The following is a 25,494-nucleotide window of genomic DNA, read 5'->3' as shown; positions in this document are numbered from 1 at the left end:
CCACAAGAAACTTTTCACCCTTATTTTATTTTTCTTTTTAATAGTGAAGAGAAGAGACAATGGTTTTTTTTCCCATCAGATTCATTTTAAACTTATATTTTCAGTCATGTATAAAAATGTCATTTATCCCTTTTATTTTTTAGGTCAATGCCCATTGCTTTATATCTTGTCATGAATTATTTTAGATACCTCTTCATGAAATGATAATGGGTTGTGCTACAATCCAACAGAATTCAAAGATCACAAGGCTTGAATATTGCATAAAAACTAAATGGGGCGATGTTTTTTTTATTTAAAAAAAACGTCATTTTTTTTTTTGGGGTGGAAAAACAGAAAAACGATATGTAAAACTTCAAATGGCACCAATAAGATATTGGAGGAAGCCAATCATGAAAATTTATTTAGAAAATATCATATATTATAATTTAAGATTAGGACAAGAGATCTCTACTTGGTCACATGGTCTCTCCACAAGCGTCTGGACCAACGGGTGAGCACACCTGGGTATCTAGCAAGGAGGCAGAGGCATCATCTCATGATGCTCTGTGAGAGGGCGTAGGAAACACCACCAAGTAGAGATCTTTTTCCTTTAAGATTATATCATTACTAGACTCAACTACTAACCTTAAATGGCCACAAAACCCTAAGCTTCTTCTCCTTAATGCGAGCTAGGAACTTACCTTTTGGCTTTAATTTCGCATGACTAGTACTGTCATTCGCATCGATAGACACTCATGAAGCTCAGATCTCAGGTGCAATTCACTGTTCGCACTCCAGCAAGGAGTCCCGACGTTGATTGAGGTATATGATAGTTTATTGTAAAACCTAAAATTATATGTAACTCTTGAATCTTAGGGTATGATACCCTCAAATTGGTAGCAATAATAGGTCTTAATTGCAATAGACAACCTTGAAATATCTTAGGTACCAGATGGCTAGATCACTATGAAGCAAAGCTGTCCAAGATAGAAAATAGAAACTTAGAAGGTAAATTGCAAGCATCGCCTAAGGATTGCCAATATAACGCTGTTACCAAACATCCTTATTAGTTATGCACTTATAGTTTTTGCCGTCTCTTGGGGGTAGCATTTCTGCACCTTTGATTGTGTTAAGGATTCTTCACCAATTGTAGTTACAAGTTTTTTGAGCCTAAGTTCTAACAGGTTGAAGTAAATGATTTTTGTTCCAATAGCAATTGTATTCTAATTTTTATATCACTTACACGTTATGCACATATGCCAATTCATTTAAAACAGTTACTACAAATACTAAAAGGGCGCACATTCTCTGTCTAGGAGCGCATCTGGGCACAGGCTGCACCCAAACACATGGGCAAGGCAGAGGCGGTATTTGGGTCATTGGAGGGTCGCCATTTTGCCCACCCCTATGTGCCTGGACATACCCTGCGCCCCCAATATAGAGAATTTTATCCCATACTATAACACTAACATCCTAATTTTTTGCTTGAATTTTATTTTGGTAAACAAATAATTCCCAAATTTTAATTTTATTTTATCTCATTTTTTTAATCGCACCAAACGAAATATTCCGAATAATTCTCCATCCGACCAATTCTCAAATCTGAATTTGCTAACTATGGTCGGGTATGCCATTACTGATCTAACCCTACCCGTTTACAGCCCAGCCCGACCACCAAAGGCCAAACTTACATCTCTGTCTCCCTCTCTTTCTCCCGCTTCTCTTCCTCGCTCCCCATCTTCATACTCCACAGTCAGCGCCGTCACCTCCATTTTAAAGCCGGTAGTCTCTCTCTCTCTCTCTCTCTCTCTCTCTCTGTGTATTATTTTTACCTTTTGTTCTTGCTGACTCACGAGCAAGGTTTCAGGCTCTCTCCCCAATTTTTTTTTTCCTCCCTTCACATTTTGATTGATTTTATCATTCTTTTTAACCTTTTGGATGTCGTTTCAGAGGACAAGTGAAGAAGGTATTGTTAGAGGCATTCAGTTGTGAGTGGGTGGGGAAGCGCATTATTCGTCCGTAAATTTACAACAAGATGGTTGAAGAAGAAAATCACAGAGTGACGGAGGAGGTTTGATACAACGGACCCTCAAGCTCGAACTTGATGTCTTAAACAATCTTTTTTTGGTCAATGAAAATCTCTTTTTGGTGCCGAAATAAAATTTCCCCATTCATACTGCCAGTGTTTTGAGTTAAAAATTTATATAAATACCTGAATAACTATTGCAGGACTCTGGTAACACAGACTCGATTGATGAATCACAGAAGGTTTACGGTCAAGAAGACCAAGATGAAGAGGCCGAAACACATCCCCCAGTTGAAGAGAGTGATTCCTCCGAAGATGAGGTTTGGAACATACTTCTCTTGTATAAAAGCTGATTCTGAGATCTGTGTGGTGTTTAATTTCACTTTTTTATTGTCTTCTTTTTCCAGGTTGGTCCTCGAAATACAATTGGTGATGTTCCACTGAAGTGGTATGAAGATGAGGAACATATTGGATATGACATTACTGGAAAGAAGATTAAAAAACAGGCAAGGAAAGATAAGCTAGAGTCATTTTTGGCTGGGGTTGACAACTCGAAAAATTGGTGAGCTTAATTGTCATTTCTTATTTCTTGTTTGAGTAGTAGTCTGAGTGTTACCATATGAATTCCCCATATTATGCTGTGATTTTTATTAGCGTCGGTAAATTAAAAATTCCAGCTAATTAAAGAAAAAGAAAATTTTATTTGGAGTACTCAAAGAAAGCGGCTAAGATAACCCCAGAAACAGTTTTTACAAAGATTTCAATAAATAAGGCACTGATCTACTTATAATGATTCAACTTCCCCTCTGCATTTTTATTCTAGTGAGTCTGAAATTTGGATAAGTGCAAGATTTTAAATTTCTTCAAGGTGGGATACCGAAGGGGGAGGATATTGGATACATTCGAGCAACACTATGAATTTTTTCTTAGGGCCTGCCTGCCTGTGCTATTGTGAAATATTTTTCTTAGGGCCTGTCAGTTGCTGCAGTAAAAGCTCTAGCTGCCAAAATAAAGACACAGGTTGTGTTTGAGAGCAGCCACATCATGCAAAAAATGTCAAGGTTAGGACTGTCTTCAGTCCACCCCTCCTTGAACATTAGGAAAGCAGCATTCGGACTGGATTACAGTTGTACATGCTTTTCTTCATGATTTGGTTTAATATAGAGCAACTAACAGAAAACTCAAAGTTGTCTAGAATTAGCATGTCTTTTCCATGGCTTCCTCTACTGAGGATGCGCAGCGAATGAGGACTAAGTAGACCTCAGCAGGTTGTCTAAATCTTAGAGTCCATAATCTCACTAACGCCATAGTTGGAACTACTAATGAGGGCTAAAATAGATCGTATAAGATCGTGTATGACCAAGTCACGAGAATCTCACTAACCCCATATTTTAGGTCTGAAAAATGGAGAAAAGAACAATTTAGCACTCAACTCACTAAGCCTTATCCCAACTATTTAAGGTTGGTGACACATTTTCTTTTCTGCCATTCCCATCTGTCTATGACATTATCTTCTGCTAATGCATAAGGACTCATGCCATCTTTGGTTTCCCCCTTACAAAAATAGGGATGACTGGTTTTATGGGTGTAGACTGTCAATGAAGCAGACTCAAGCATAGGAAAAATGTGGCAAAACAGATCAGAGATATATACTTTTGTCTCCTATAATACCAAGAATTTGGAAATGGAGGCTGTAAGTTGGGTTTATATTTGGGGAGAAGGGCTGGTGGATAAATGGGATTATGAAGAACTTAGTGAGGCTATAACAGTATCTGGGTATATTTTTGATTTGATGATCGAATGAATAGTTTGGAAAGGAGTTAGAAAAGATCAGTGACAAGTTGACGCTGCGATATAGGAGGCAAGATCAAACTTGGGTGATGAAGATTCAGCGCTGCTGGGCGGGGTTATTCTGTTGATTTTTTGGATGCAAACCGATGTAGAGATAACCCTTTCAGTGTGATCTTAACAGATATCTATGAGTTGGTGGGAATAAGGTTCTCTTACGTGCTCAGTGTTGTTGAATCAGTGTGATTCATGATTCAAAATACTGCCTGATTGCAAATTTGGTAGACTCAAAAGTGAGTTATGCTATTCACACTCTGAGTCGCAGAATCATGTATTCAGTTACTGTCCAATGATTCTAGCTAAGTCACAAAACCGAGTTGATTGAGCCATACTAGAACTTGGAATTCCAATGATTCTAGCTAAGTCACAAAACCTTTGCTGTATCCTAATAATCTTCCTTAATGATGTCCTACTTTTGTTGTTTAATATTTCCTGCTGTGTTAGCTCCTTCCCCCCCTCCCCCCCCCTCTTGATGGGCAATAAAAAGTCTCATTAATGTCAAGGATATGCTAATTCCACCTTGTTTCTTAGTTGTTAATGGAGTTTCCAAAAAATATGGAGCCAGATACCGTGTTGCATGAATTCAGAGAAATTCCTCCGCTCTGCTCCCATGCTAAGATTGATATTTTCAGTTTGTGTGTGTTTGCTTCTTATGTAACCTGTTTTGCATCTTTGGAAGAGTTGGAAAAGTGTGTGTGTTTTTTTTTAGTTTATGCCTTCTGGCCTTAATATAGAATTCATCGAGATGATTAATGTTCATTCTCACCCAAAATTTGTAATCTAAAATTGCCTAACTGAAGAGTTTGAATGCTGTCACTATACTGTTTCCTGCTTCCAGATTACCAGATCCTATGTGTCGGAGCTCTTGGTAGCTTGGGGCATCTTTTCCTTTAGTACTGTTTTCTTTTTTAGCAAAGATCTTAGCAGCATCTAACTTGAGTAAACTTTTTGTTCCTGTGATGCTTTGTTGACATAGGCGCAAACTTTATGACGAGTACAATGATGAGGAGGTGCATCTGACGAAAGAGGAGACAAAAATTATCCGTAGATTGCTGAAAGGAAAAACTCCACATGCTGATGTTGATCCATATGCAGTCAGTGTTTCCTTTTTCAGGCTCCATTTTCACGTTAATTCTATTTACATTGTTGTCAAACTAAATTATAACTGTCCTTCCTTCCTAGTAACAGAGATTGAATTTATTCCTCGTGTTTCTCATGTAGCCTTATGTGGACTGGTTTAAGTGGGATGATGCTAAGCACCCGCTGTCTAATGCGCCGGAGCCGAAAAGGCGATTCATTCCTTCAAAATGGGAGAGCAAAAAGGTAAACATAGTGCTCCACCCCCCCCCCGTCTTCAAACCTTGTCTCCTCTTCAAGAGATTGAATGTGTGAATTCTTCCCTCCTTTATGTTCTATTCAGGAAGTTTGGCTAGCTTTGGTTTGACTTAAAGTTAACTAGGACTTGTTTTTCTTAATAACAGAACCAAATATTTCCTTTGAAACACAGCCTATGTCGGACCAGTGTTATAATTGTTGTACATTCAGGGTGAACGCGCTATTTTAATAGCTGCTTGACTTTTTTTTATCTCTGTGTTATTTCTCCCTATTGTCCTTTGACACCTGTTTAATTGTTGTATGAAGCTATTTAAGTTGATCCACTGTCACTGGTTTGGTCATGGATTAGATCAGTGTAGCAACTTGTAATTGAAAGCAGTGATGCTTTTCCAAGAGCTGGTTCCTTGTTTCATCTCTGTTGCTTCTTGTGAATTTAGGTTGTTCAGTATGTCCGGGCTATTCGAAAGGGTTTGATAAAGTTTGACAAGCCAAAGGAAGAATCACGGCATTATTTATTGTGGGGCGACGATTCCAGCTCAACTGAAAAAGCTGGAGGACTAAGCTATATTCCTGCACCAAAACCAAAATTGGCAGGTAATGCTTCAGTCTCAGTCCTGCTTTTGGGTACTTTAATATTTCCTTTTTTTTTGGTCCGGAGGGGATAAATAAATCTTTCATTAATAGAAATGAGATAAGAGTGCAGTGTAGAATTACAATTATAAGATACATCCACAAGAGCATTAAAATCTCATACATAGATTATCAACATTGATATACCCCTGTTCCTAAACTGAGTTCACCCAAAAAAAATAAAAAGTCTACATGATAAAGGAATCTCATCCCAACACAGTCTTGTCCGAAGAACCCCTTTTTGACAAATTCATTTGCCACCTTGTTTTCTGTTTTTGTTTCCATTGGTTTGGGAAACAAGGATTCAAATAGGTCTGAAATAAGGGCAATGCCAAGGTTCATCACCCAACATATTTCTCGTCATATTGTTTGGTGCTTCAGTAGAATTAAGATTTGATTCTTCATCGACCTTTCTTTTTTTATATCCTTGCAGGCCATGAGGAATCATACAATCCTTCGGTTGAGTACATACCTACCCAAGAAGAGATCAATTCTTACCAGCTGATGTATGAGGAAGACCGTCCTAAATTTATTCCAAGAAGGTATTATACCCTTCAACTTCAATCCGTTACTTGCATTCACTAGCTTCTAACCTTTGATACTTGGAAGTAAGAACATTTAAAAAATTAATTCTATTGACTGTCATGCCTTTGCATAGGTTTGATGCTCTGAGAAGTGTTCCAGCCTATGAGAATGCTTTGAAAGAATCATTTGATCGTTGTTTGGACCTGTACTTGTGCCCTAGAACCAGAAAGAAACGTGTAAGTAAGGGAACCAAGTGAAAGTAAAGCTGTAATTGTGCTATATTAGCTCTGTTCAAGACTTCTCTCTGTAAATTGTCTCTAGATATCTCTTCATTTTAACATATTCACTGGTAATTGCTAACTTGGTTGGTATTGTCTTTCTTCATGGTTAACAGATTAACATTGATCCTGAGTCCCTGAAGCCCAAACTACCAAGTCGGAAAGATCTAAGGCCTTACCCGACAAACTGTTATCTTGAGTACAGAGGGCACAAGGATGCTGTTCTGTCAATTTCCATGGAACCATTGGGGCAATGGATGGCTTCTGGTGAGGGATGATCCTCATGATTTATCTATTATTTCCTAGAAAAGTTTGATATTTTTATTATCATTCTTATTATTTGAGTTATGGATGCAGGTTCAACTGATGGAACTGTACGTGTTTGGGAGATTGAGACTGGTCGATGCCTTAAAGTCTGGGACATTGGTGAAGCAGTTCAGTGCGTTGATTGGAATCCTTTGCCTGAGCTTCCCATTCTTGCAGTTTCAGTGTAAGAAAAATTACATTCAATTTTTTTTCCCCCTCTGTTTTAGTTCTTTTCTTTATATCAGTTGATTTGTTTTCCAGCTAAATTATTCTCTCATATACACTGTAGGGGGCAGGATGTGCTAATTTTGGACACTGGACTTGGAAATGAAGAAGAACAGCATAAGTTAAAGGAACTGTTGCATGTTGAGGCTCCTGCTACTCCAGATGATTCTGGTCAGTCAGATCACTTTTGTATTTCTGATCAATTGAATACGTTAGAGATTTCTTCATGTATGTTATTTGTGTAGGACATACCACAACCACTGTTAGCTGGCTTCAACATGAGAAACATGACGGCATCAGGTTGAAGCATGCTAAGGTACAGTTTGTCTTCATTGACTCTTTGTAAGCATTATGGGCTAAAGCAATCCTGTTATCTCATATCTGTGTTGAAACTAGTGTTAGTTTTGATTAAAGCATTTACTTGTTGCTTCCATGGACTGTTGTAGACGGTATCCTCAATTGCATGGCATCGGAGGGGAGACTACATATCTACAGTCATGCCAAGTGATATCCTTTCTCAGTTGATTTCATTTTATTTCTTGATTTCTATTTTGGATGATGGGGCCTTAAAGCAAATTTGATCTATAACTAATCAGTTCCTTTTTGAGAAATTGTTGCCCAGCTATATTCTTTTATGTCCATTGACGCTCAATTTTTCGAAAATTGTTGTGTCAGACTCTTGTTGACATTCATGAACATGGCACCCTGTATTCCTTTTAATTATCAATGCCAAACAGCAAGACCCATATCAATGTCCTTGTTACTTAGGTTATTTAGAGGGAGATATGGTGACATGATGTTCAGTCTATATACCTGAGGATGTGTAGGATCCCAAAGGGTAAAACTGCTTTCTGAGCTAGGATTAGGACTCTTGATCCAAGCCAAAAGACCTAACTTGGAAGACCTAATGTGGAAGTCCTAATCTTAATAGGGAACTACTACAGCTGTCAAGTCAAAGGAGGATTAGCGGGGTTAGGTATCCTATCCAAGTGGGATACTAGAAACCCAAGCAAACCATGACAAAAGAATTTAATTTTAACTCAGATAAAGTAAACAAAATATACTCAGGAATTATGGTTCTGTGAACAACAGCAACAACAAGAACAACTCAACCTCATCCCAACTAAATGGGGTCGGCTACATGGATCCTTGCCATCCAATCAGCTCTGTTCTAGGTCATACTTGATACAAGGCCTAAGCTATGCATCTCTTTCCTCGCCACTTCTCCCAGAGTCATTTTAGGTCTCCCCCCCCCCCCCCCGGTGGCTCTTTTAGCTCTTTCAATCTGAATCAAATCACTCCTTCGTACTGGAGCATCCAAAGGCCTCTGTGAACATAGCCATGCCACCTCAAAGGCTCAAACAACTTTCTCTTAGCTTATCATGTATTGGAGCTACTCCCAAATCAGTTCTAATATGACCATTCCTTACTTTATCCTTCCTAGTTTTGCCACACATCCATCTCAACATCTTCATCTCAGCTACACTGAATTTATCTATATGATGCTTCTTAACTCCCCAACATTCTGCATGTGGTGCAGGCGGAAGGTTCAGATCTGTAGTAGAGAGATCAGATCTAGTTTATAGGGAGGTTAGGGATAGGATAAAGGGAGAATACGAGGTTTCACGATTAGATTATGATCTTGGATGAAGAGATACATTAATACACCTAGGAATATGAAAAGACTAAAGAAGAAAATATAAAAGACTCAATCCAATAAATATTTCTTAAGAATATCAAGGGCCAGAAGGGCTGGTTTTAGCCAGCAGATGCTCCATGGATATAGGGTGGCTGGTACTTGCCTGGTCTTGGACCAACTTTGAGGGCTAAGCCCATAGGAGGGATCTGTGTCAGCACCATACATGATAGCCGATCGTATGACTGTTCTATAAAATATTCCTTTTAAGTTTTAAGGAATATGTCGATCACAAAACACTCCGAACGAATCTCTCAACTTCATCCATCCTATTTTAATTCTTTGTGAAATATCTTCCTCCATATCACCACCTTTATTTATGGTTGATCCCAGATACCTAAAATAATCACTTTGCGGGTTCTCCCTCTCATCAATTTTCATGATTTCATCACCTCGTTATCCGTCTAGTGTAACTAAAGTTACACATCATATACTTTGTCTTCGTTCTCCTTATCTTAAAACCTTTTGATTCCAAGGTTGATCTCCATAGCTTCACCTTGGCATTAATCCCTCTTAATTCTCATCCACTGAAACAATATCATTAGCAAAAAGCACACCAAGGAACCTCATCTTGAATGTCTTTATTTAAATAATCCATGATTAGGGCAAACAAGGGCTTGAAGCTGATCCTTGATGTAATCCAATTAAAATTGGGAATTCACCACCTTGACCCGCCTTAGTTCTTACACTTGTCACCACACCATCATACATATCTTTAATTATGTCCACATATTTACTTGAAATACTTTTCTGGTGCTTGCCAGATAACTCTCTAGGGACTCTGTCATAAGCTTTTCTAGATCAGTAAATACTGTATAGAGATCCTTCTTACAATCTCTAAATCTTTCCATGAGTCTTCAAAGTAAATAGCTTCTGTCATGGACTTTTCTGGCATAAAAGCAGATTGGTTCTCTGTAATAGTAGTTTCTTGTTTGAGTTGACTGGCGAGTTTCAGTAACTTTCTCCCATAATTTCATAGTACGACTCATTAGTTTTATGTCTAGTAATTGCAGCTCTGAATATCGCCTTTATTTTACAATGCTTCTCCTCCATTCATCTGACATTTTTCTTGTGCTGATAATCTTGTTAAACAGCTTGGTTAGCCAAGATAAACCACATATTCCTAAGCTCTTCCACACTTCTATTGGGACCTCATCTAGACCTAGTTTCTTGCCTACTTTCATCCTCCTTAAAGTTTCTTTTTCTTCAGGCACCTTAATTTTTCGTATATATCTACGACATGTGGTGTCTTGATGGGTAATGCATTCTTCTGGGACCCTTACTCAAAATGTATTCATTTGGTAGGCTGTAGAAATAATTTTTCCATTTCTCCTTAATGTTCTCATCCCTTATTAGTACTTTACCATCTTCACTTTTAATACATCTAACATGGTCGAAATCTCTACTCTTCCTTTCCCTCATTTTAGCTATCTTATAAATAGCTTTTTCCCCCTTCCTTTGTGCTCATATTGTTATAAAGATCTTCATATTTCTTCGCTTTTGCTTTTCCTACAATCACCTTAACTTCATTTCTGACCAATCTATACCTTTTTAGATCCTCTACATCCTTAGTCCTTTGCCATGTGTTAAAACTAGCTTTCTTAATCTTAATGCGTGAACATCATCATCCCACCACCAAGTCTCCCTAGAGGAATGATGTTTTCCTTTCAATTCACCTAGGACATCTTTAGCAACCTTCTTAATACAAGTAGTCTTGCTCCACATTGTATTATTGTCTCCATCAAACTCCCATTTTCCTTGTTTGACCACATTATCAGTAAATTATATCAAAGTATTCCCTTTTAAGCTCCACCACCTTATCCTAGGGTAAATAAGCTCAACTTTCTTACGATTCGGCATAATGAGTGACATATCCATAACCACTAAGCTATGTTGTGTAGTTAGACCATGGAACTAAATCTCGGTTTTGACAGAATTGAGACAAAACTTATGGTCGATACTGGTTCGTATCAGGTTTCAACCATCTTTCGAATATTTCAGTATTTCGACCAGTTCTGAAAAAAAAATTACCGAGTTTCAACGAGCCCAGTTTCGACTGAAAAATACCGAGTTTCAATCAGTTTCTACCAGCCCATGACATTTGAGTTTGGACAAAAATACTAGGTGGGTCGAAACCTGGGAAATCTCGGTTTTGGCCAGGGTCAAAACCGTCCTTGAAACTGAGATTTAGAACCTTGGGTTAAGCTAACCTTATAGTCCTTACATAATAACCTATCGTCCTATTGGACCTAGTTAGAAAGAAATCTATTTGGCTACTATGATGCCCACTTTTGAAGGTAACTAAATGCTCCTCTCTTTTCAAAGTACGTGTTTACAATGGATAAATCATAAGCCATAGAAAAATCGAAAACTGAAATCCCTTCCTCATTCTTCTTTCCAAAACCATATCCTCCATGTACACCTTTATAAAAATTCTGTTTTTTTGGTGGTGATTGTAAGTGGATGTCTCTTCCTCTCTTCAATTCCTTCTTTTCCTTCTTTTCTTTCGTAGGTAGACAGAAAAAAAAAGGAATTGAAGTGAAGAAGAGACGTCCACTGACAAATTACAATCACCACCAAAATACCGAATTTTTATTTCTCCAACTCTACTAAGAAGGTAATATTACATCTTTAAATAAGTGTTGTAGAAGTAGGGTTTAGAAAACCCTGAGTAGCTTTCTATGGTCCGCAAGAGATAATCTTCGTATTAAAAAAATCCCCAAACTATTTTCCCAAGTAAAGTACCACTGAGTATTTAATGTAATTGGTATGGCAAGTTATTTGTAAAAATGTGCCAAATTGCTGTAGCTTAGTAAATAGTTTCTGCAACAGTAAATAGAATATTTGGACAGTATTATCTTCAGATATCCTCAGTTCCTCACTCAAATTGATCCACTGAGTTTTACGAAAATTTTCCTTAGAAACTTCCAGATTAAGAAGGTAACTCGACCCTCTTCAAATCCACCGATAGCACTTTGAAGGAGTCTTCTGAGAAATTATGGAAAGTAGGGAGCTCCTAAATGTCACTATGCTAAGTGATGTTTGAAATGGCCTTATACTTCAGAACCTGCCAAGATATATACCACTCGGCAAATTTCAGCTAGAAACATCTGATGGAAGTGCTTTAAAAGTGTGTCCAAAGTTTCATAAAATTACAAGAATGCTTTTCAATGTACTGAAACCATTGGCATTTCTGTAATTTTGTGCAACTTTGAACTTGCTTTCAAGGCACTTTCGCTACCTGTTTGGTCTTGGAACTTGGCCAAGCAGATGGGTACGAGGTACTATATCACATGCACCCAGCAATGCACTGCCACATGGCAGTCCTTGAAGTATAAATTTATTTTAAATGTCACATACATTGTGATGTTTATATTTTCCTGAGAAAAATACTGAGATAAGCATATAAAATATTCATAGACCGGCGAGATATTTGGAGTCCAAACGCAACAAAAACCTTTGCTTATTTAGGATCAAATCAGTAATTCCAAGATCATGTCTAAGGGAGCTAGTAAGTCACAAACGATTTAGTATTAGGGTGGTTCACACTCGAACTTTTGAAGCCACGGTACCCCCAATTTTGGAATCCCTGGGTTCCACTAGAAATTTGATCAATTCACTAGGAAAAACTGTAAAACTCATCCTTACTTCCTGATGTCCAGATCTAAGAGAGGAAGCTAGGGAAGAAATCAATTCCTTAGTCAATCGATTGCTAGAATCTGGTTGCTGAATCACCACTACAAATCAAATCTTGAATGAAGAAGGAAGAGAGAACAAGGGATATCTATTCTCCTTGAACATAGTTAATGATTTGCCCATTAAACCTTTAATGGCCAGAGGACCTTTCTCAATGGGATCTCAAATTGGTAACCACAAGTGAACAAGAGAAGTGAATAATAGAATCCCACAAATCAGTAACCTGTTGAACCTGCAAATAGAATTGAATAATCTTCTTAGATGTAGAATGAAATCCCAAATAGAAGAGCACGATCAGAACAGAGAAAGAGAGATCGATCAGCCTTTTAGGCTATTGAAACCCTAGGTTTCTCCCAAATTTGATGATGGAGGATTGGCCCCTTCTGTAGTGAATGATCTGGAACTTGGCAGCAACTTGGAAAAAGATAAGAATTCCCAGGGCAATGATGCAAACAACTGGCAGAGAAATTCCAGCAATCTTGAAGAGCTTCTTGAGATCGGCCAGGGCAGTTTCAAGAGTTGAACCCTAAGACCTTGAGATCGATGGAAGGGAATGGGTATCTCGCCCTAGGCCATAGTTTTCAAGGCGGGAAGGCAACACTGCCATGGCGGCAAAGCGCCCAAGGCGTCCAAGGCGACCAAGGACCCTGGACGCCTTGGCAACACCTTGATAACTATGCCCTAGGCCTCTCACCTATCCTATCTCAGGATTTCAACATTGCATGAGCAAACTTTTCTACAAACTTTTCTATTCATTCAAATCATGGGAGCTCTCAAGAGCTGATTACATGTATATGTAGCCTAATGGCTTAGACAAAAATAGAATGTTAAGTCTAACTAGGACTCCCAATTAGGAGTACAGCCTAACTAGAAAATAAACATCAGCCCACGATTTTACTGCTGGCGCCGGGTAATCCTTACACCTACAGTGCTGCTGGTGTAGGGGAATCCCTACACTTGCGGCCTAGATACATCAGAAACTCCTAACTTGACTAGACTGTCCATACACTCATATGCTCTTCCTTGTCCTTATTCTACACTGCTGCTTAACTAAAATATCAAAATGCAAAACCCAAGAGCAAGTCCGTGCTGAGGCCCAGACTTAAACGAAGGGCATGGCCCAATTTTCATATAAAGGCTTAAGACTCTCGGGGCTGACTGCATCAATAGGAATCCAATTTAGGAAAATAGAAAGCCATTGACCCATGGACAGGTCACCAGCAATTACCTTAGTGCCTGGAATCTTTGTTCCCATTAACAACATTTTTTTTTTCAATTCTTCAGTTGTTTTTGTACCTACATATTTTTCTGATCTCTATGACATTCCTTGACTTGCTTTTGTACGTGATTCAAGAGCAATAATGATACACCAACTATCAAAGAAACTCTCACAAAATATTCCTTTTAAGTTGCATGGGCTTCCTGTTACATCAGCTTTCCATCCATCTCGTTCCATCTTCTTCATAGCAACAAAGAAAAATGTTCGTGTTTATGATTTGTTGAAGCACAAGCTTATTAAGAAGCTTGAGACAGGACTTCGTGAGGTCTCCTCCATTGCTATTCATCCTGCAGGTCAAAGAAATGTTCTTTTTTATTTTTCCTGTCTCATTAATCTATGGGCAGCTATTTCCTGCCTGGTCCACTGAAGAAGGCCTTCTTATGCAAGCCCAAATATCTGCTCTCTGGCAGGTTGGATTGGACCTGAATTTTATGGACTGGTAGACCGCAAGGTCTCTTGCTCATGTTACAAGTTTTGGTCCAAATTGGTGTCTGCCAAATTGCAAAATTAATGCTTTGAAAATCCAGGTCTAACATGGTGCATGGACTGCTGAATGGGTGCATTTCAATACAGGAATGCATATCAGTACATGGGATGATATTTGATTGAATTAGGCTATGAAAAGTTTATCTTGTGGCCAATCCAGACCATGGCCTATCTATCCGATGCTTCCCTTTGGCAAAAAGTACGCAGCTCATATCGGAAGGCCTTCTTGCATTAAACCTTTTGCCTGTGTATTTATACTATGCAGATAAAAGGAATCAATTGATGTGGAATAGTGGAAGATCATTTTTATGTTTTAATAATGGGAAAATCTTGCTGTAACCAAGTTTGGTGAAAAAAAAGTTGTAACCTTAGTTTCTTGCCCTTTTAGTATCGCACATTTTTTTTCCCAATGGCGGTAAACCTTATCGTTTCACATGCCTATTCAAAAAAATGCAGATTTTAACAATAACATAATGACAAGTTGCTTTCAAATTATTTTGAGAACCCTTTTTTACCCCTACATTAAATAACTTTTAGGTGCAAGACAAAGGGCAATCAAAAGAAGGTTACAACTTCTCACTTCATCATTTTAGTGACAACAAGATGCATCCGTAGTAATCGAGTAAATATTTCTGAGACATCAATTCTCTGCAGGTGATAATGTCATTGTGGGGAGCCGAGAAGGAAAACTTTGTTGGTTTGACATGGATCTGTCATCTCAACCATACAGAACTCTCAAGTATGTTTCCATAACTTTTGCAAGATGTCTTGAACATTCTGAAGAATTTGGGATCTGTTAATGACTATGTAAAAGCCTGCTGCTAGTCCAATGGACAGTCTGCCAAACCCTTGCTTAGCCATCTTGTGGCCACCTGGAAGTAGGCTTTCAACAAACTGGACTAGCTTGGTTTGTCATAATCCATGCTTGGTTCCTTGGGCTCGACTTTCTTGTTAGGTGGTCAGGGGTTGTTTAGATATATACATCCTATACAGTTTAAATGTTAAATGAAATAAAGCTCAATGCCATACTTTGTTTTAAGCTCTTCTCATCTTAGCTGTTTTGGTTTATGAGTTTTGGATTAGAGGTCTTTGAGGTTGCAAATTTTGGACTTAATTGACTCGAAATCAACTTGGTTGTAAGCAACCGCAACGGAGCTGAGGTGCAGCCCTTGAATTTAAATTTGGATTTGGTAAATAAAGGGGAATGTTAATTGCTGTTTTTGGTATTTGGATAAGGAAGGCAAGCTATTGGCTGGCCTATCACATTCTAAGGCTCAATTGGTTAAAGCCAGCTCAGGCCATTAGTTCCTTCCCCAAAATCCAGGTCCAGGCAGGTGCCCTTCTCCAAATTTAAATTGGGTTGCTCTGGATATGCAGTAGGTGATATGGATCCTGCTTGCGGGGATTTAAGATGTTGACATTTAAATAATAATAGGTTTGTTTGGAGTACAAGTTATCGTATCCTTATTTTTTCGGTTGTAAGTTCAGAACCCTAATGGTTTCACTGGTGGCATTAGTTAAAGCGCAAATGTCATTTTCATCATCATCATCATCATCATCATCATCATCATAATTGTCTTCTAATGGGAATTCTCAGGTGCCACCCAAAGGACATCACAAATGTTGCCTTCCATCGTTCATACCCTCTTTTTGCTTCATGTTCTGATGACTGCACAGCATATGTCTTCCATGGCATGGTTTATTCAGATCTCAACCAAAATCCTCTTATTGTGCCATTAGAAATTCTTCGAGGGCATTCCAGTACGAATGGAAGAGGTCAGTGCTTGTTCCATATTATGTTTTCCTTTCATCCTTTTCCTGATGGTGGTAGAAATATAAAAAGGTGAGGCCTTTACTTGTTAATAGAAAATACTGTGGGACAATGCCTGAAAATTTTGCCTACTCAATTTTCATTTGATGGCTTGATGAACACAGGCTGCTCACAGTTTGGTAGCTTCTGGAGTTTGCCACTTTGTTGTTGTATATTTGACTGTCTTCAGTTTCCCCATGGTTTTCATATTCTAATTATTCTATATTAAAGGGAAATGAGTTTTTAAGTGATGATCTGTGCACATATCTTTTGCAAAGAACTACTGTCTAAACTGGGAGTTGAGGGTGTTGTTCTTATCGATTCTTCCTTGATGTGCAGGGGTTTTGGATTGCAAGTTCCATCCAAGGCAACCGTGGTTATTCACAGCTGGTTCTGATTCAGTAATCAAGCTTTACTGCCATTAAGAAGCAGGACCTACAAAATAAAAGAGTGATAAAAGGATATGGTCATATGAAGAGGACGATTGAATTATTTTCATCCCATTTTATCAGATCTTACAAATTTGGCAGCAGCAGAAACAGCAACAGCGCATCTTGTGTGGGGGGAAAGGATATTCTTCAGAAATTGTATACAGATTATCAAATCGATAGAGAGTGAGGGTCTTAGTTGTAATGGATAACAGTATATTTTGGTGTTGGATTGGGTATTAGCTCTTAGGCTGGGAGCATTAATTGAATAATCAGTTAGCAGGGAAATTTTTCCCCTCTTTTTTGGGGTGGGATGGGGTGGGGTTGGGGGGGGGGGGGGGTGGAAGGGGGTTGTTCCTAGGTGGAAAACTTGGAAGTAGGCAACTGATTGATTCAGAAACTGGTTTCTTACTGCAACTATGCTGTAAGCTATTGGTTGGAATCTAATTACTATATCGATTATTGTTTGTACCATTAGGATTCTGGTTCAACTGTGAATGACATGTTCGTGTCAACGAAAATTCTACTTAATCTTTTCTCTACAGGTTAAGTTAGAGTGACTTTTATTAGATAAACGGCTGAATCTCTTTCCTGTGGCACAATCTGCAAATCTTAATGGCTTCTAGAATATAAGAACCAAGGCATAAGCCTAACTCTTAAATATCGCATCAAACTGAATACTAAGTGGAGGGATGTAATGATCGCATCAAACTGAATACTAAGTGGAGGGATGTAATGAAATTAATTAGACACCCCCCCACCCAAAAAAAATTCCAGAAACAAGGTATTGTGTGAAAGTATGAGACTCAAAAAAACTTTGGAGTTTAAAGTTTCTGATATGCTAGCTAACTTGGGTTTCAGATCTTATAAATCAAGATTGCAGAACCTGGAACCAGCCATTGCTAAATCCAGCTCTTTAACAAGGAGGTTATTGATGCCATCCTTAAGGTTCAGGTTCCTTTGTTCCCAGGAGAAGATAGGTGGGTTAGGGAGCTTCTAAGAATGGGAGGTACTCTGTGAAATCAGCATATTTCCCTCAGTGTATACCCAAGAGCGTGCTGCAGTCGGCTAGCCCAGCTTCTTCAAGGGTGAGTAAATTGGCTACAACTTCATCTAGAGTGTGGAAGACAATTTGAGGGTGCCACACTATGCCGAAAATTAAAACTTTTCTCTGGAGAACATGCGCGGCAGGTCTCACTACCAGTGAAGGCTTTTTACTCAGATATGTCAACATAGATCCTCAATGTGCTAGATGCAGAGCAAGCATTGAGAGCCCTGATCACATTATTTTACATTGTCCCTATGCGAGAGTGGCTTGGTTTGGTAGTCCCTTAGCCATTCGGGTCCCAGATCGAGAGGACTTCACGATACAGTCATGGATTGAAGGTTGGCATGAATGGAGTAAATTGGGGAAGAAAAGATTTAGGGAACTAAGCAGTTACTGTAGTTTTCTTGCTATGCAATGGTGTTGGGCTAGGCTAAGATGACTCCAGAGGAAGTTATACAAGCGGCTTCCAAGGCACACTCCGAGTTCCTAAACTGTCAAAGAAACCCCCATTTTCAGGTCTCCAATCTTACTTCTCAACCAAGGAGTATACGTACTTGGACCCCCCCTAAACGTCCTTTCCTTTCACTTAATACTGATGCATCTTAGTCCCGAGACCACAGTATTTGCGGCATCGGCCTTTTCATCAGGGATTTTATTGGTCAGCCAGTGTTTGTAAAATCTGAAGTCAGTAGGTTCGATAGCATTGTTATTGGGGAAGCCCTGGCAATCCGTGTTGGACTACTTGAAGCAATTTCAGAAGCTATGGATTTTAAAGGTGGAATCATATAACCTCGAGGTTATCTCTTTCATCAATGATCGTAAGAAGATTGCACCCTAGCCCTCCAACCAGTGATAGCACATATAGTGCACATCTCTTCCTATTTTCGTAAATGTATTTTCATTTTATTCTTAGAGAGGCAAATGTTGTTGCCAACTCTATCTACCAAGGCCTTGTCTACGGTGCGTACGACAGTTTGGCCAATGTCCACTCCGTGGTTACAAGAGATTTGTAATCTTTATACCACGTGCTCTTCGCACTCAAATCAATAGATTTCCTCTTACCAAAAAAAAAAAAAAAAAAAAAACAAAAGGAGTTATGCTAGCTAACTGGAGAACCTGAACTGAAGTTCTAACAAGAATTTTAAAAAAATTCTGAATTAGAACTGAAGAGCAGCAAAAACTGCAATGGCCTTGGGAATCCATCCCAAATACCTGATGAATCTAAACATTCTTAAGCGCAATTGCAACTCAACAAAAATTGTTTGCTTTCTAAAATAGAAACTATTTGCTTGAAAACAGAAAATTAGGAACTCGAAAACTATCCTTATTTCTAGAAGCTGGTCTTCAGCCAAGTCCCTTAGACACAATAGAAAGCTATAAAATTCACAACAGACCAAAATTAGACACTAAGAAAAATAGAAACTTGGTTGTTGCTATTGAGGATTGATCTCATTTATACATACTGTTACTGAACATCAATGGTTGAAAATGGGGATAAATCCCTTAAACCGATTAAAATACCTATATTTTAAATTAATTAAAAATGGTTTAATTGACCAAAACATTCTTGGAAGATTTCAGATCGAGTTTCGATCCAAATCCCAGAATTTCAGGTCAATGATCTGACTCATTGCTAGATTTGGAATCTCTCTCTCTCTCTTATTTGTTTTTTTTTTTCCAAAACAAAAAAAGGTGATCTAGGTGTTGTTTTAAAGCACTATACAACTTGGATAAAAATAAGTTGGAAAATTCTACTTAAAATGGCTCCTATGATTCTAAAAATAGATTTTTTTTTTTTTTGGTTGTAAAATGATGATGAAATTAAACCATTTAAAAGGTAAGGTTTTTCATAATGAAATATATCTAATCATAAGGTATGAACTGATTTCCAGGTTGTTTCACTTGCTTTTGATTTGCCAACCCTCCAAAAAGTAATCTGGTTATTTTCAAGCAAAATTTTTTTCTTTTAAATTTCCGGAAAAGATACAAAATGTCAATTGAGGACTAAAAAAGACCTCCAAAACTAAAATGTAGGCCTTGCATTTTTTTAAGATTCTATAATTTCCAGTAAAGGGAGAAAGAACGCTACTTCATTGCGTGCCCCCTGTGTCTGACAAGGCGGTGTGAAATGACTGTCCCAACCCCATGAAAAGGTAGAAATCTTGTGCCTCCATGCTGGCACAGTGCAGGGGCCACACAATCAGGTAGCGTTCTCTTGTCGATAAATTATTGGTGACATTTACAACCTATTTTATATTATTTTAATAGTGAGGGGATGAGGTAATGTGTCAATGCGTTTTTTTTTTAACTCACCCAATTTTTTTTTTTGGGAAAAAGAACATTGCCTGGTTGCGTTCAATTTGCACCCAAACACAACCCCCTTAAATGACTGCCTCACTCCTACAAAATGAAAAATCCCCCTCAGTCCCCTCCTTAGGCCCCATCCTATTTCTTTATAAGGTAAAGGCTGGGCACACTGGCGCTATGCCCAGCGCCCTAGCTTGAGTCTGTGTTTCTCTCATCTCTATGGAAATGACCACTCTGCCCTTCCCATCCCACCCTCTATATTGCATAAACTGCTAGCCTTCCATGCCCAACCCTCTCCCTTCTTTATATCGAGCGAGGATCCTATCTGTGTACAAGTACCGTTCAAGGTCCTCCATGAAATCCAATGTAGAATCCACAGCAGGAGTGGATTCCATGTGAGTGGCCCTAGAGGGCCTTGGACGGTAGCTTCATGAATTATTTTAGATGTCTATTCATTAAATAATAATGGGTTGTGTTAAAAATCCAACAGAATTCAAGGGTCACGAGCATGGTTTGAGGTATCGGATCGGATAAATATTTTGGCCGGATCGGATCGGTATCGGCCAAGACCGATCCTGATACCGATCTGATCCATCTGTACGGATAAAGATAAAAATGTAAAAAAAATTAGCTTTTTTATAAGAAAACAGGGACAAAAGTGTTATATTTGTCTAAGTTTGGGCGATCCCAATTCATATCGGCCGATCCAATCCCGATCCAATCCAACCGATACTAAGATCACGAACCATGGTCACGAGGCTTGAATGCTTCATTGCATAAAAACAGAATGGGGGGCTCTGTGACTAAATGACTCTGGGGTGTGAAAGTGCTCTGTTTTCATGTGTCAACTGCCCATTTCGGCTATAATTCTATAAACAATTTATCCCAAAGTGATTTCCCTTCTCAAATCTCAACCCGATCGTTTATTTGTCAGAAAAGAGCAATTTGTCTAAGTTTGGGCGATCCCAATTCATATCGGCCGATCCAATCCCGATCCAATCCAACCGATACTAAGATCACGAACCATGGTCACGAGGCTTGAATGCTTCATTGCATAAAAACAGAATGGGGGGCTCTGTGACTAAATGACTCTGGGGTGTGAAAGTGCTCTGTTTTCATGTGTCAACTGCCCATTTCGGCTATAATTCTATAAACAATTTATCCCAAAGTGATTTCCCTTCTCAAATCTCAACCCGATCGTTTATTTGTCAGAAAAGAGCAAAGGATTACGATGATAAACTTCAAAATACAAAAATAAGACATTGGAGGAAGCCAAACATGGAAAATAAATAATCTTGCTCTCTTGCATCCATAGTTGGAAGTGAGATTCGACATAACGGCTGGAGTAGTGGCTTTGAGATCTAATCTAAGTTGTAAAGAGTGGGGGCACCATGCCGTTCAAATACCTAATATCAGCTGCCCTCCCCAACCGTAAACAGCTTTTAAGGTGAGGGAAGAGCACTATTAACCCTCATTCTTTTAGGCCAAATATTCGAATCATGAGAACTTGTGTGACATGAGGTAGGTCTAGCTTAAACTCCCAACCAATGCCATGACCTGATGAACCATCAATTGCTACCATAGTGCCATAGCACCACCGTATCAAACGTGGTCTACCTGCTAGTACTACCTATCCATCGCTTGCCGGCTTGTTTTGGATAACCCTTTTCTTAAGATCCAGGGGAAGTTCTGTACCCAGCCATGTAGTTGGATGGAAGTTAATCACAATTCGCCAGCTCGGTGCCATCAAAAGAGAGACGGCCATAAATCATCTGCCCTTTCGAGATATAGGCTATAGACTATAGAGTGGCTGAAAACCAACTCAAACAAGACTTAATTGCTAAACTTTGGAATGGGGTCGAGAAAAAGAGTTTCGATTGGTAGTGCTAAGATCTGAAACGAAGAAAGCTTTGTTCCCAACAGTTATGCAAAACCTTGCAAGCAATTCAGTCATGTCAACCCATTTGTATGTTTGTTAGAAAGAAGGAAAAAATTTCGATGATAAAACTTCAAATGACAAAAATAAGATATTGGATGAAGCCAATCATGAAAAATTATTTGGTAACTAACTAGTTTCTTTACTGCAACTATGCTGTAAACTATTGGGTTGGAATCTCATCACTATATCAATAATTGTTTGTACCATTAGGATTCCGGTTCAACTGTGACTGACATGTCCTCGTCAACGAAGATTCTACTTAATCTTCTCTCCACAGATTAAGTTTGATTGACTTTTATTAGATAAACAACTGAATATCTTTCCTGTGGCACAATCTGCAAATCTTAATGGCTTCTATAATATAAGAACTTAGCCAGAAGCTTGACTCTTAAATATCGCATCAAACTGAATATTAAATTAGAAACTACTTGTTTGAAAACAGAAAATTAGGAACTCGAAAACTCTCTTAAGATTTCTAGAAGTTGGTCTGAGAGGATTGAAGCTGAAAGAAGTTTGGTGCTCTAATGAGGTGCTACTAGGACTTCTTCCAACTCCAACCCTTTCCTCTTGGCCCCTTGAAGTTCTAGATTATTTTTTAAAGATTACGGTCAGAACTCCTGAAGTCTCCTTTAAACAGTTTACTAATCCTTCTCTTGTTAACTGGTTTAAGTGTTTTATAGCAACTGTTCCTCATACCCCGACTAGTGTACAAATGTTCTTCTTTGCTAATCTTATAAATAAATATTTTCTTTCCATCAACAGGAAAAAAAAAAAAAAAAATTTCTAGAAGTTGGCCTTGTCCCTTAGTCCAAAAAGGAAAGCTATAAAATTCAAAACAGAACAAAATTAGAGACTAAGAAAAATAGAAACTTGGTTGTTGCTATTGAGGATTGATCTCATTTATAGAATTTCAGGTCGATCTGGATTCTGGAAGTAAAAAAAACAAAAGTCAAAAATAGATTGGCATAGATTGGCCATATCTGTCAAATTGCCCCTTGATTTCCCTTATAAGAAATATGATTTTTGACTGTTTAGCCCTTGTTCATACCATGTCACGGATACAGTATTGAAACAATATCAAAATAAATGACTAACAAAACCATTACTTGTCCATACGATAGCTAATTTGCTATACCTCAAACCATGATAGTCCCTCCCCTGTCAAAAACAAAACTGTCTTTATGTCTTGAGCACAGAAAAGAGGGCAAAGCGGTATACAATAGGCTGACAAGGAAAAGAGCATAAAAAAATTATGAACATTTCTCTTCATCGTATGTGTCTCTGTGAAGATGAAGATTCCTAATCAATCAACGGTCATGAGTCATGACTCATGATTTCTCCTTTAAAATGTCAAAAATAGGTTATCTTCAAAAAATCAGACCTAAACAAACATTTTTTGGGATCGAAGCCATGGTTTCCCCATCAATAGGAAGAATTCCTTTCCTAGGTTTCGACCAAAACTCGGTTTTAGTCAGGTCGAAACCTGGTCGAAACCCGAGTTTTTAATCTTTGGTTTTAAAGCACTTTCTGAATACTTTCAAATGGCATATAAAGTAGGAAACAACTTGAAGCCTTGGACACTGTTGCGTCAAGAAACTGTCAGGGGATTCTCCTACTAGGCAATCTGCACAGGAAAACAGAGTAAGCACAAAAGAGCCGGTTGGCTACGATGGGGGACTCTCCAATGCTTAAGTTAGACCTCTCTAGCAACAGTTAAAATTCATAATAATCAAGATGTCTCTGTTAAGCTTATACAACTGCATATAAAACGTGCATGGTAAGTGGAGATGGTGGTGGAGAGTCCCAATCTATGAATCTTCTATTCATGGTAGGAGAGTCCCTTTGGGAAGATGTTCCCAAATCAGAAGGGGCTGTGGGCGATACTCTTGCAGTTTCCTTACGGGAGTGCACCACTAACTGGCAGTGATAAACTTGGAGTGAGTTGTTCTATTTCTCATGTGGCGGATTAAGCCGTTTCATAACTGAGCTCTTTGTTGGAGCGGGTATAGGTATGACCTGATAGGCTTATAGCCATTAGAACGTTCCTGACCATCGTGACGTGGTGTGACGCCATTAATTGGTCAGGTTTAGATATATCAGACACAATGAAGTTGGAAAATCCATTTGAAAGTGGCTCCTATGAGGCTAAAATTAGAATTTTTGTAAAATGATGATGAAATTAAACCATTTTGAAATATAATTTTTTTTCAAAATGAAATATATTTATGCATTAGGTATGGATTGATGTCTAGGTTGTTTCACCGACTTTTGACTTGGCCAACCTTCTAAAAGATATTTTGGTTATTTTCAAACAATTTTTTCCCCAAAAAGGATACAAAATGTCAACCAAGGACTAAATAAGACCTCCAAAACTAAACTATAGGCCTTGCACATCGTTCGAGGACATCCATTGATTATTATGCATACCCATTGCAACAAAATGAGGTTTCTATAATTTCTGATGAAGGAAGAAAGAACACTACCTGGTGGTGTGCCCCTTGCGCCTAGATACAAGGGGTGCGAAATGATTGCCCCATGCCTATGAAAAGGTAGAAATTCCGTCCCCATGATGTTTGCCTACGTGTTTTCATTGGCTCTATTTGGGCATAGGGCCATGCAACTAGGTAACTTTCTCTTGCCTGATAAATTATTGGTGACAAGAACAACCTATTTTATATTATTTTTAATAGTGAATAGATGAGGCAATATTTTTTCATCACTTACTTCAACAGTCTTTTTTGGAAAAAAGAACATAGTCACTAGTCAGGTCTCGTGTAGCCTCTGCCTACACACAATCCTCTTAAATAACCACACTGCCCCTATAAAATGAAAAATCTCCCCACGATCAATGCTCCTAGATGTCTACCCATTGGCTCCCGCACTAGTGCAAGGGCCAATCAACCAGGTAGTGTTCTTGTTCCATTGTTTTTTCAATCATCTAAAAAAGTCTTTATCCCTTTTAGATTTAGGGCCAATGCCCATTGTCGTGAACCACAAGCACTATATAGTAACACATTTTCTAATTTTTTTCATGGGCAAGAGATCTCTATTTGGTCGAATGATCTCTACACAAGCGTCTTGGCCAATGGGTGAACACGCATGAGTATCTACCCAGGGACAGAGGCGTCATCTCATGGTATCCTATGAGAGGGTATAGAAAACATCACCAAGTAGAGATCTTTTTCCCTTTTTTATAGGATAAAGGCTGGCATGCGTCGCTGTCCCAGCTTGAGTCTGTCTCTCTTCCATCCCTATGAAATGAACCCCCATCCTCCCCCATCTCACCCTCTACATTGGACACAACGGCTAGCTCTCCATGCTCAACCCTCTCTCTCTCTCTCTCTCTCTCTCCCCTTCTTTATATCTTACCTGTCATGAATTATTTTAAATGCCTATTCATGAAATGATAATGGGTTGTGTTACAACGCAACAGAATTCAAGGGTCACGAGGCCTGAATGCTTCATTGCATAAAACAGAATGCGATAATGTGAGTAAACTATTTTGGGGTGTGAAAGTGCTCTGCAAATGTGTTGTAAGTGTCAACTGGTATTACCATTTTTTCAAACTGCTATAATTCCATAGCAATTCGTTGGAGAGTGTTCTCTACTCTCTCAACCTTATGATCTATGCTGTTAGAAAGACAAGAAAGAAT

The 25,494-nt window shown here is 38.6% G+C and overlaps 1 protein-coding gene across 1 annotated transcript; it reads left to right on the top strand.

Annotated features, from left to right (window-relative positions):
• Nucleotides 1-1,955: 1,955 nt before the first annotated feature.
• Nucleotides 1,956-16,682, top strand: LOC122646121 (ribosome biogenesis protein BOP1 homolog). Its single transcript, XM_043839610.1, has 17 exons — nucleotides 1,956-2,050; nucleotides 2,209-2,325; nucleotides 2,413-2,567; nucleotides 4,830-4,947; nucleotides 5,075-5,176; nucleotides 5,626-5,782; nucleotides 6,252-6,360; nucleotides 6,477-6,579; nucleotides 6,738-6,888; nucleotides 6,979-7,111; nucleotides 7,217-7,323; nucleotides 7,398-7,468; nucleotides 7,599-7,659; nucleotides 13,889-14,116; nucleotides 14,964-15,048; nucleotides 15,907-16,085; nucleotides 16,459-16,682. Exons 1-17 carry the CDS (start codon nucleotides 2,015-2,017, stop codon nucleotides 16,542-16,544), a joined length of 1,998 nt encoding a protein of 665 aa, XP_043695545.1. The 5' UTR covers nucleotides 1,956-2,014; the 3' UTR covers nucleotides 16,545-16,682.
• The last annotated feature ends 8,812 nt before the right edge of the window (nucleotides 16,683-25,494 follow it).

The sequence above is a fragment of the Telopea speciosissima genome, chromosome 11 (assembly GCF_018873765.1).
Source record: "Telopea speciosissima isolate NSW1024214 ecotype Mountain lineage chromosome 11, Tspe_v1, whole genome shotgun sequence".
Taxonomy (NCBI): domain Eukaryota; kingdom Viridiplantae; phylum Streptophyta; class Magnoliopsida; order Proteales; family Proteaceae; genus Telopea; species Telopea speciosissima.
This window is presented reverse-complemented; position numbering and strand designations above follow the sequence as displayed.

Excerpts from the sequence above, each read along its gene's own strand:
- LOC122646121 (XM_043839610.1), top strand. The coding sequence starts at position 2,015 with ATGGTTGAAGAAGAAAATCACAGAGTGACGGAGGAG. Across the intron at positions 6,580-6,737 it reads CTAGAACCAGAAAGAAACGT|ATTAACATTGATCCTGAGTC; the intron begins GTAAGTAAGGGA and ends CATGGTTAACAG. Across the intron at positions 15,049-15,906 it reads CAACCATACAGAACTCTCAA|GTGCCACCCAAAGGACATCA; the intron begins GTATGTTTCCAT and ends GGGAATTCTCAG.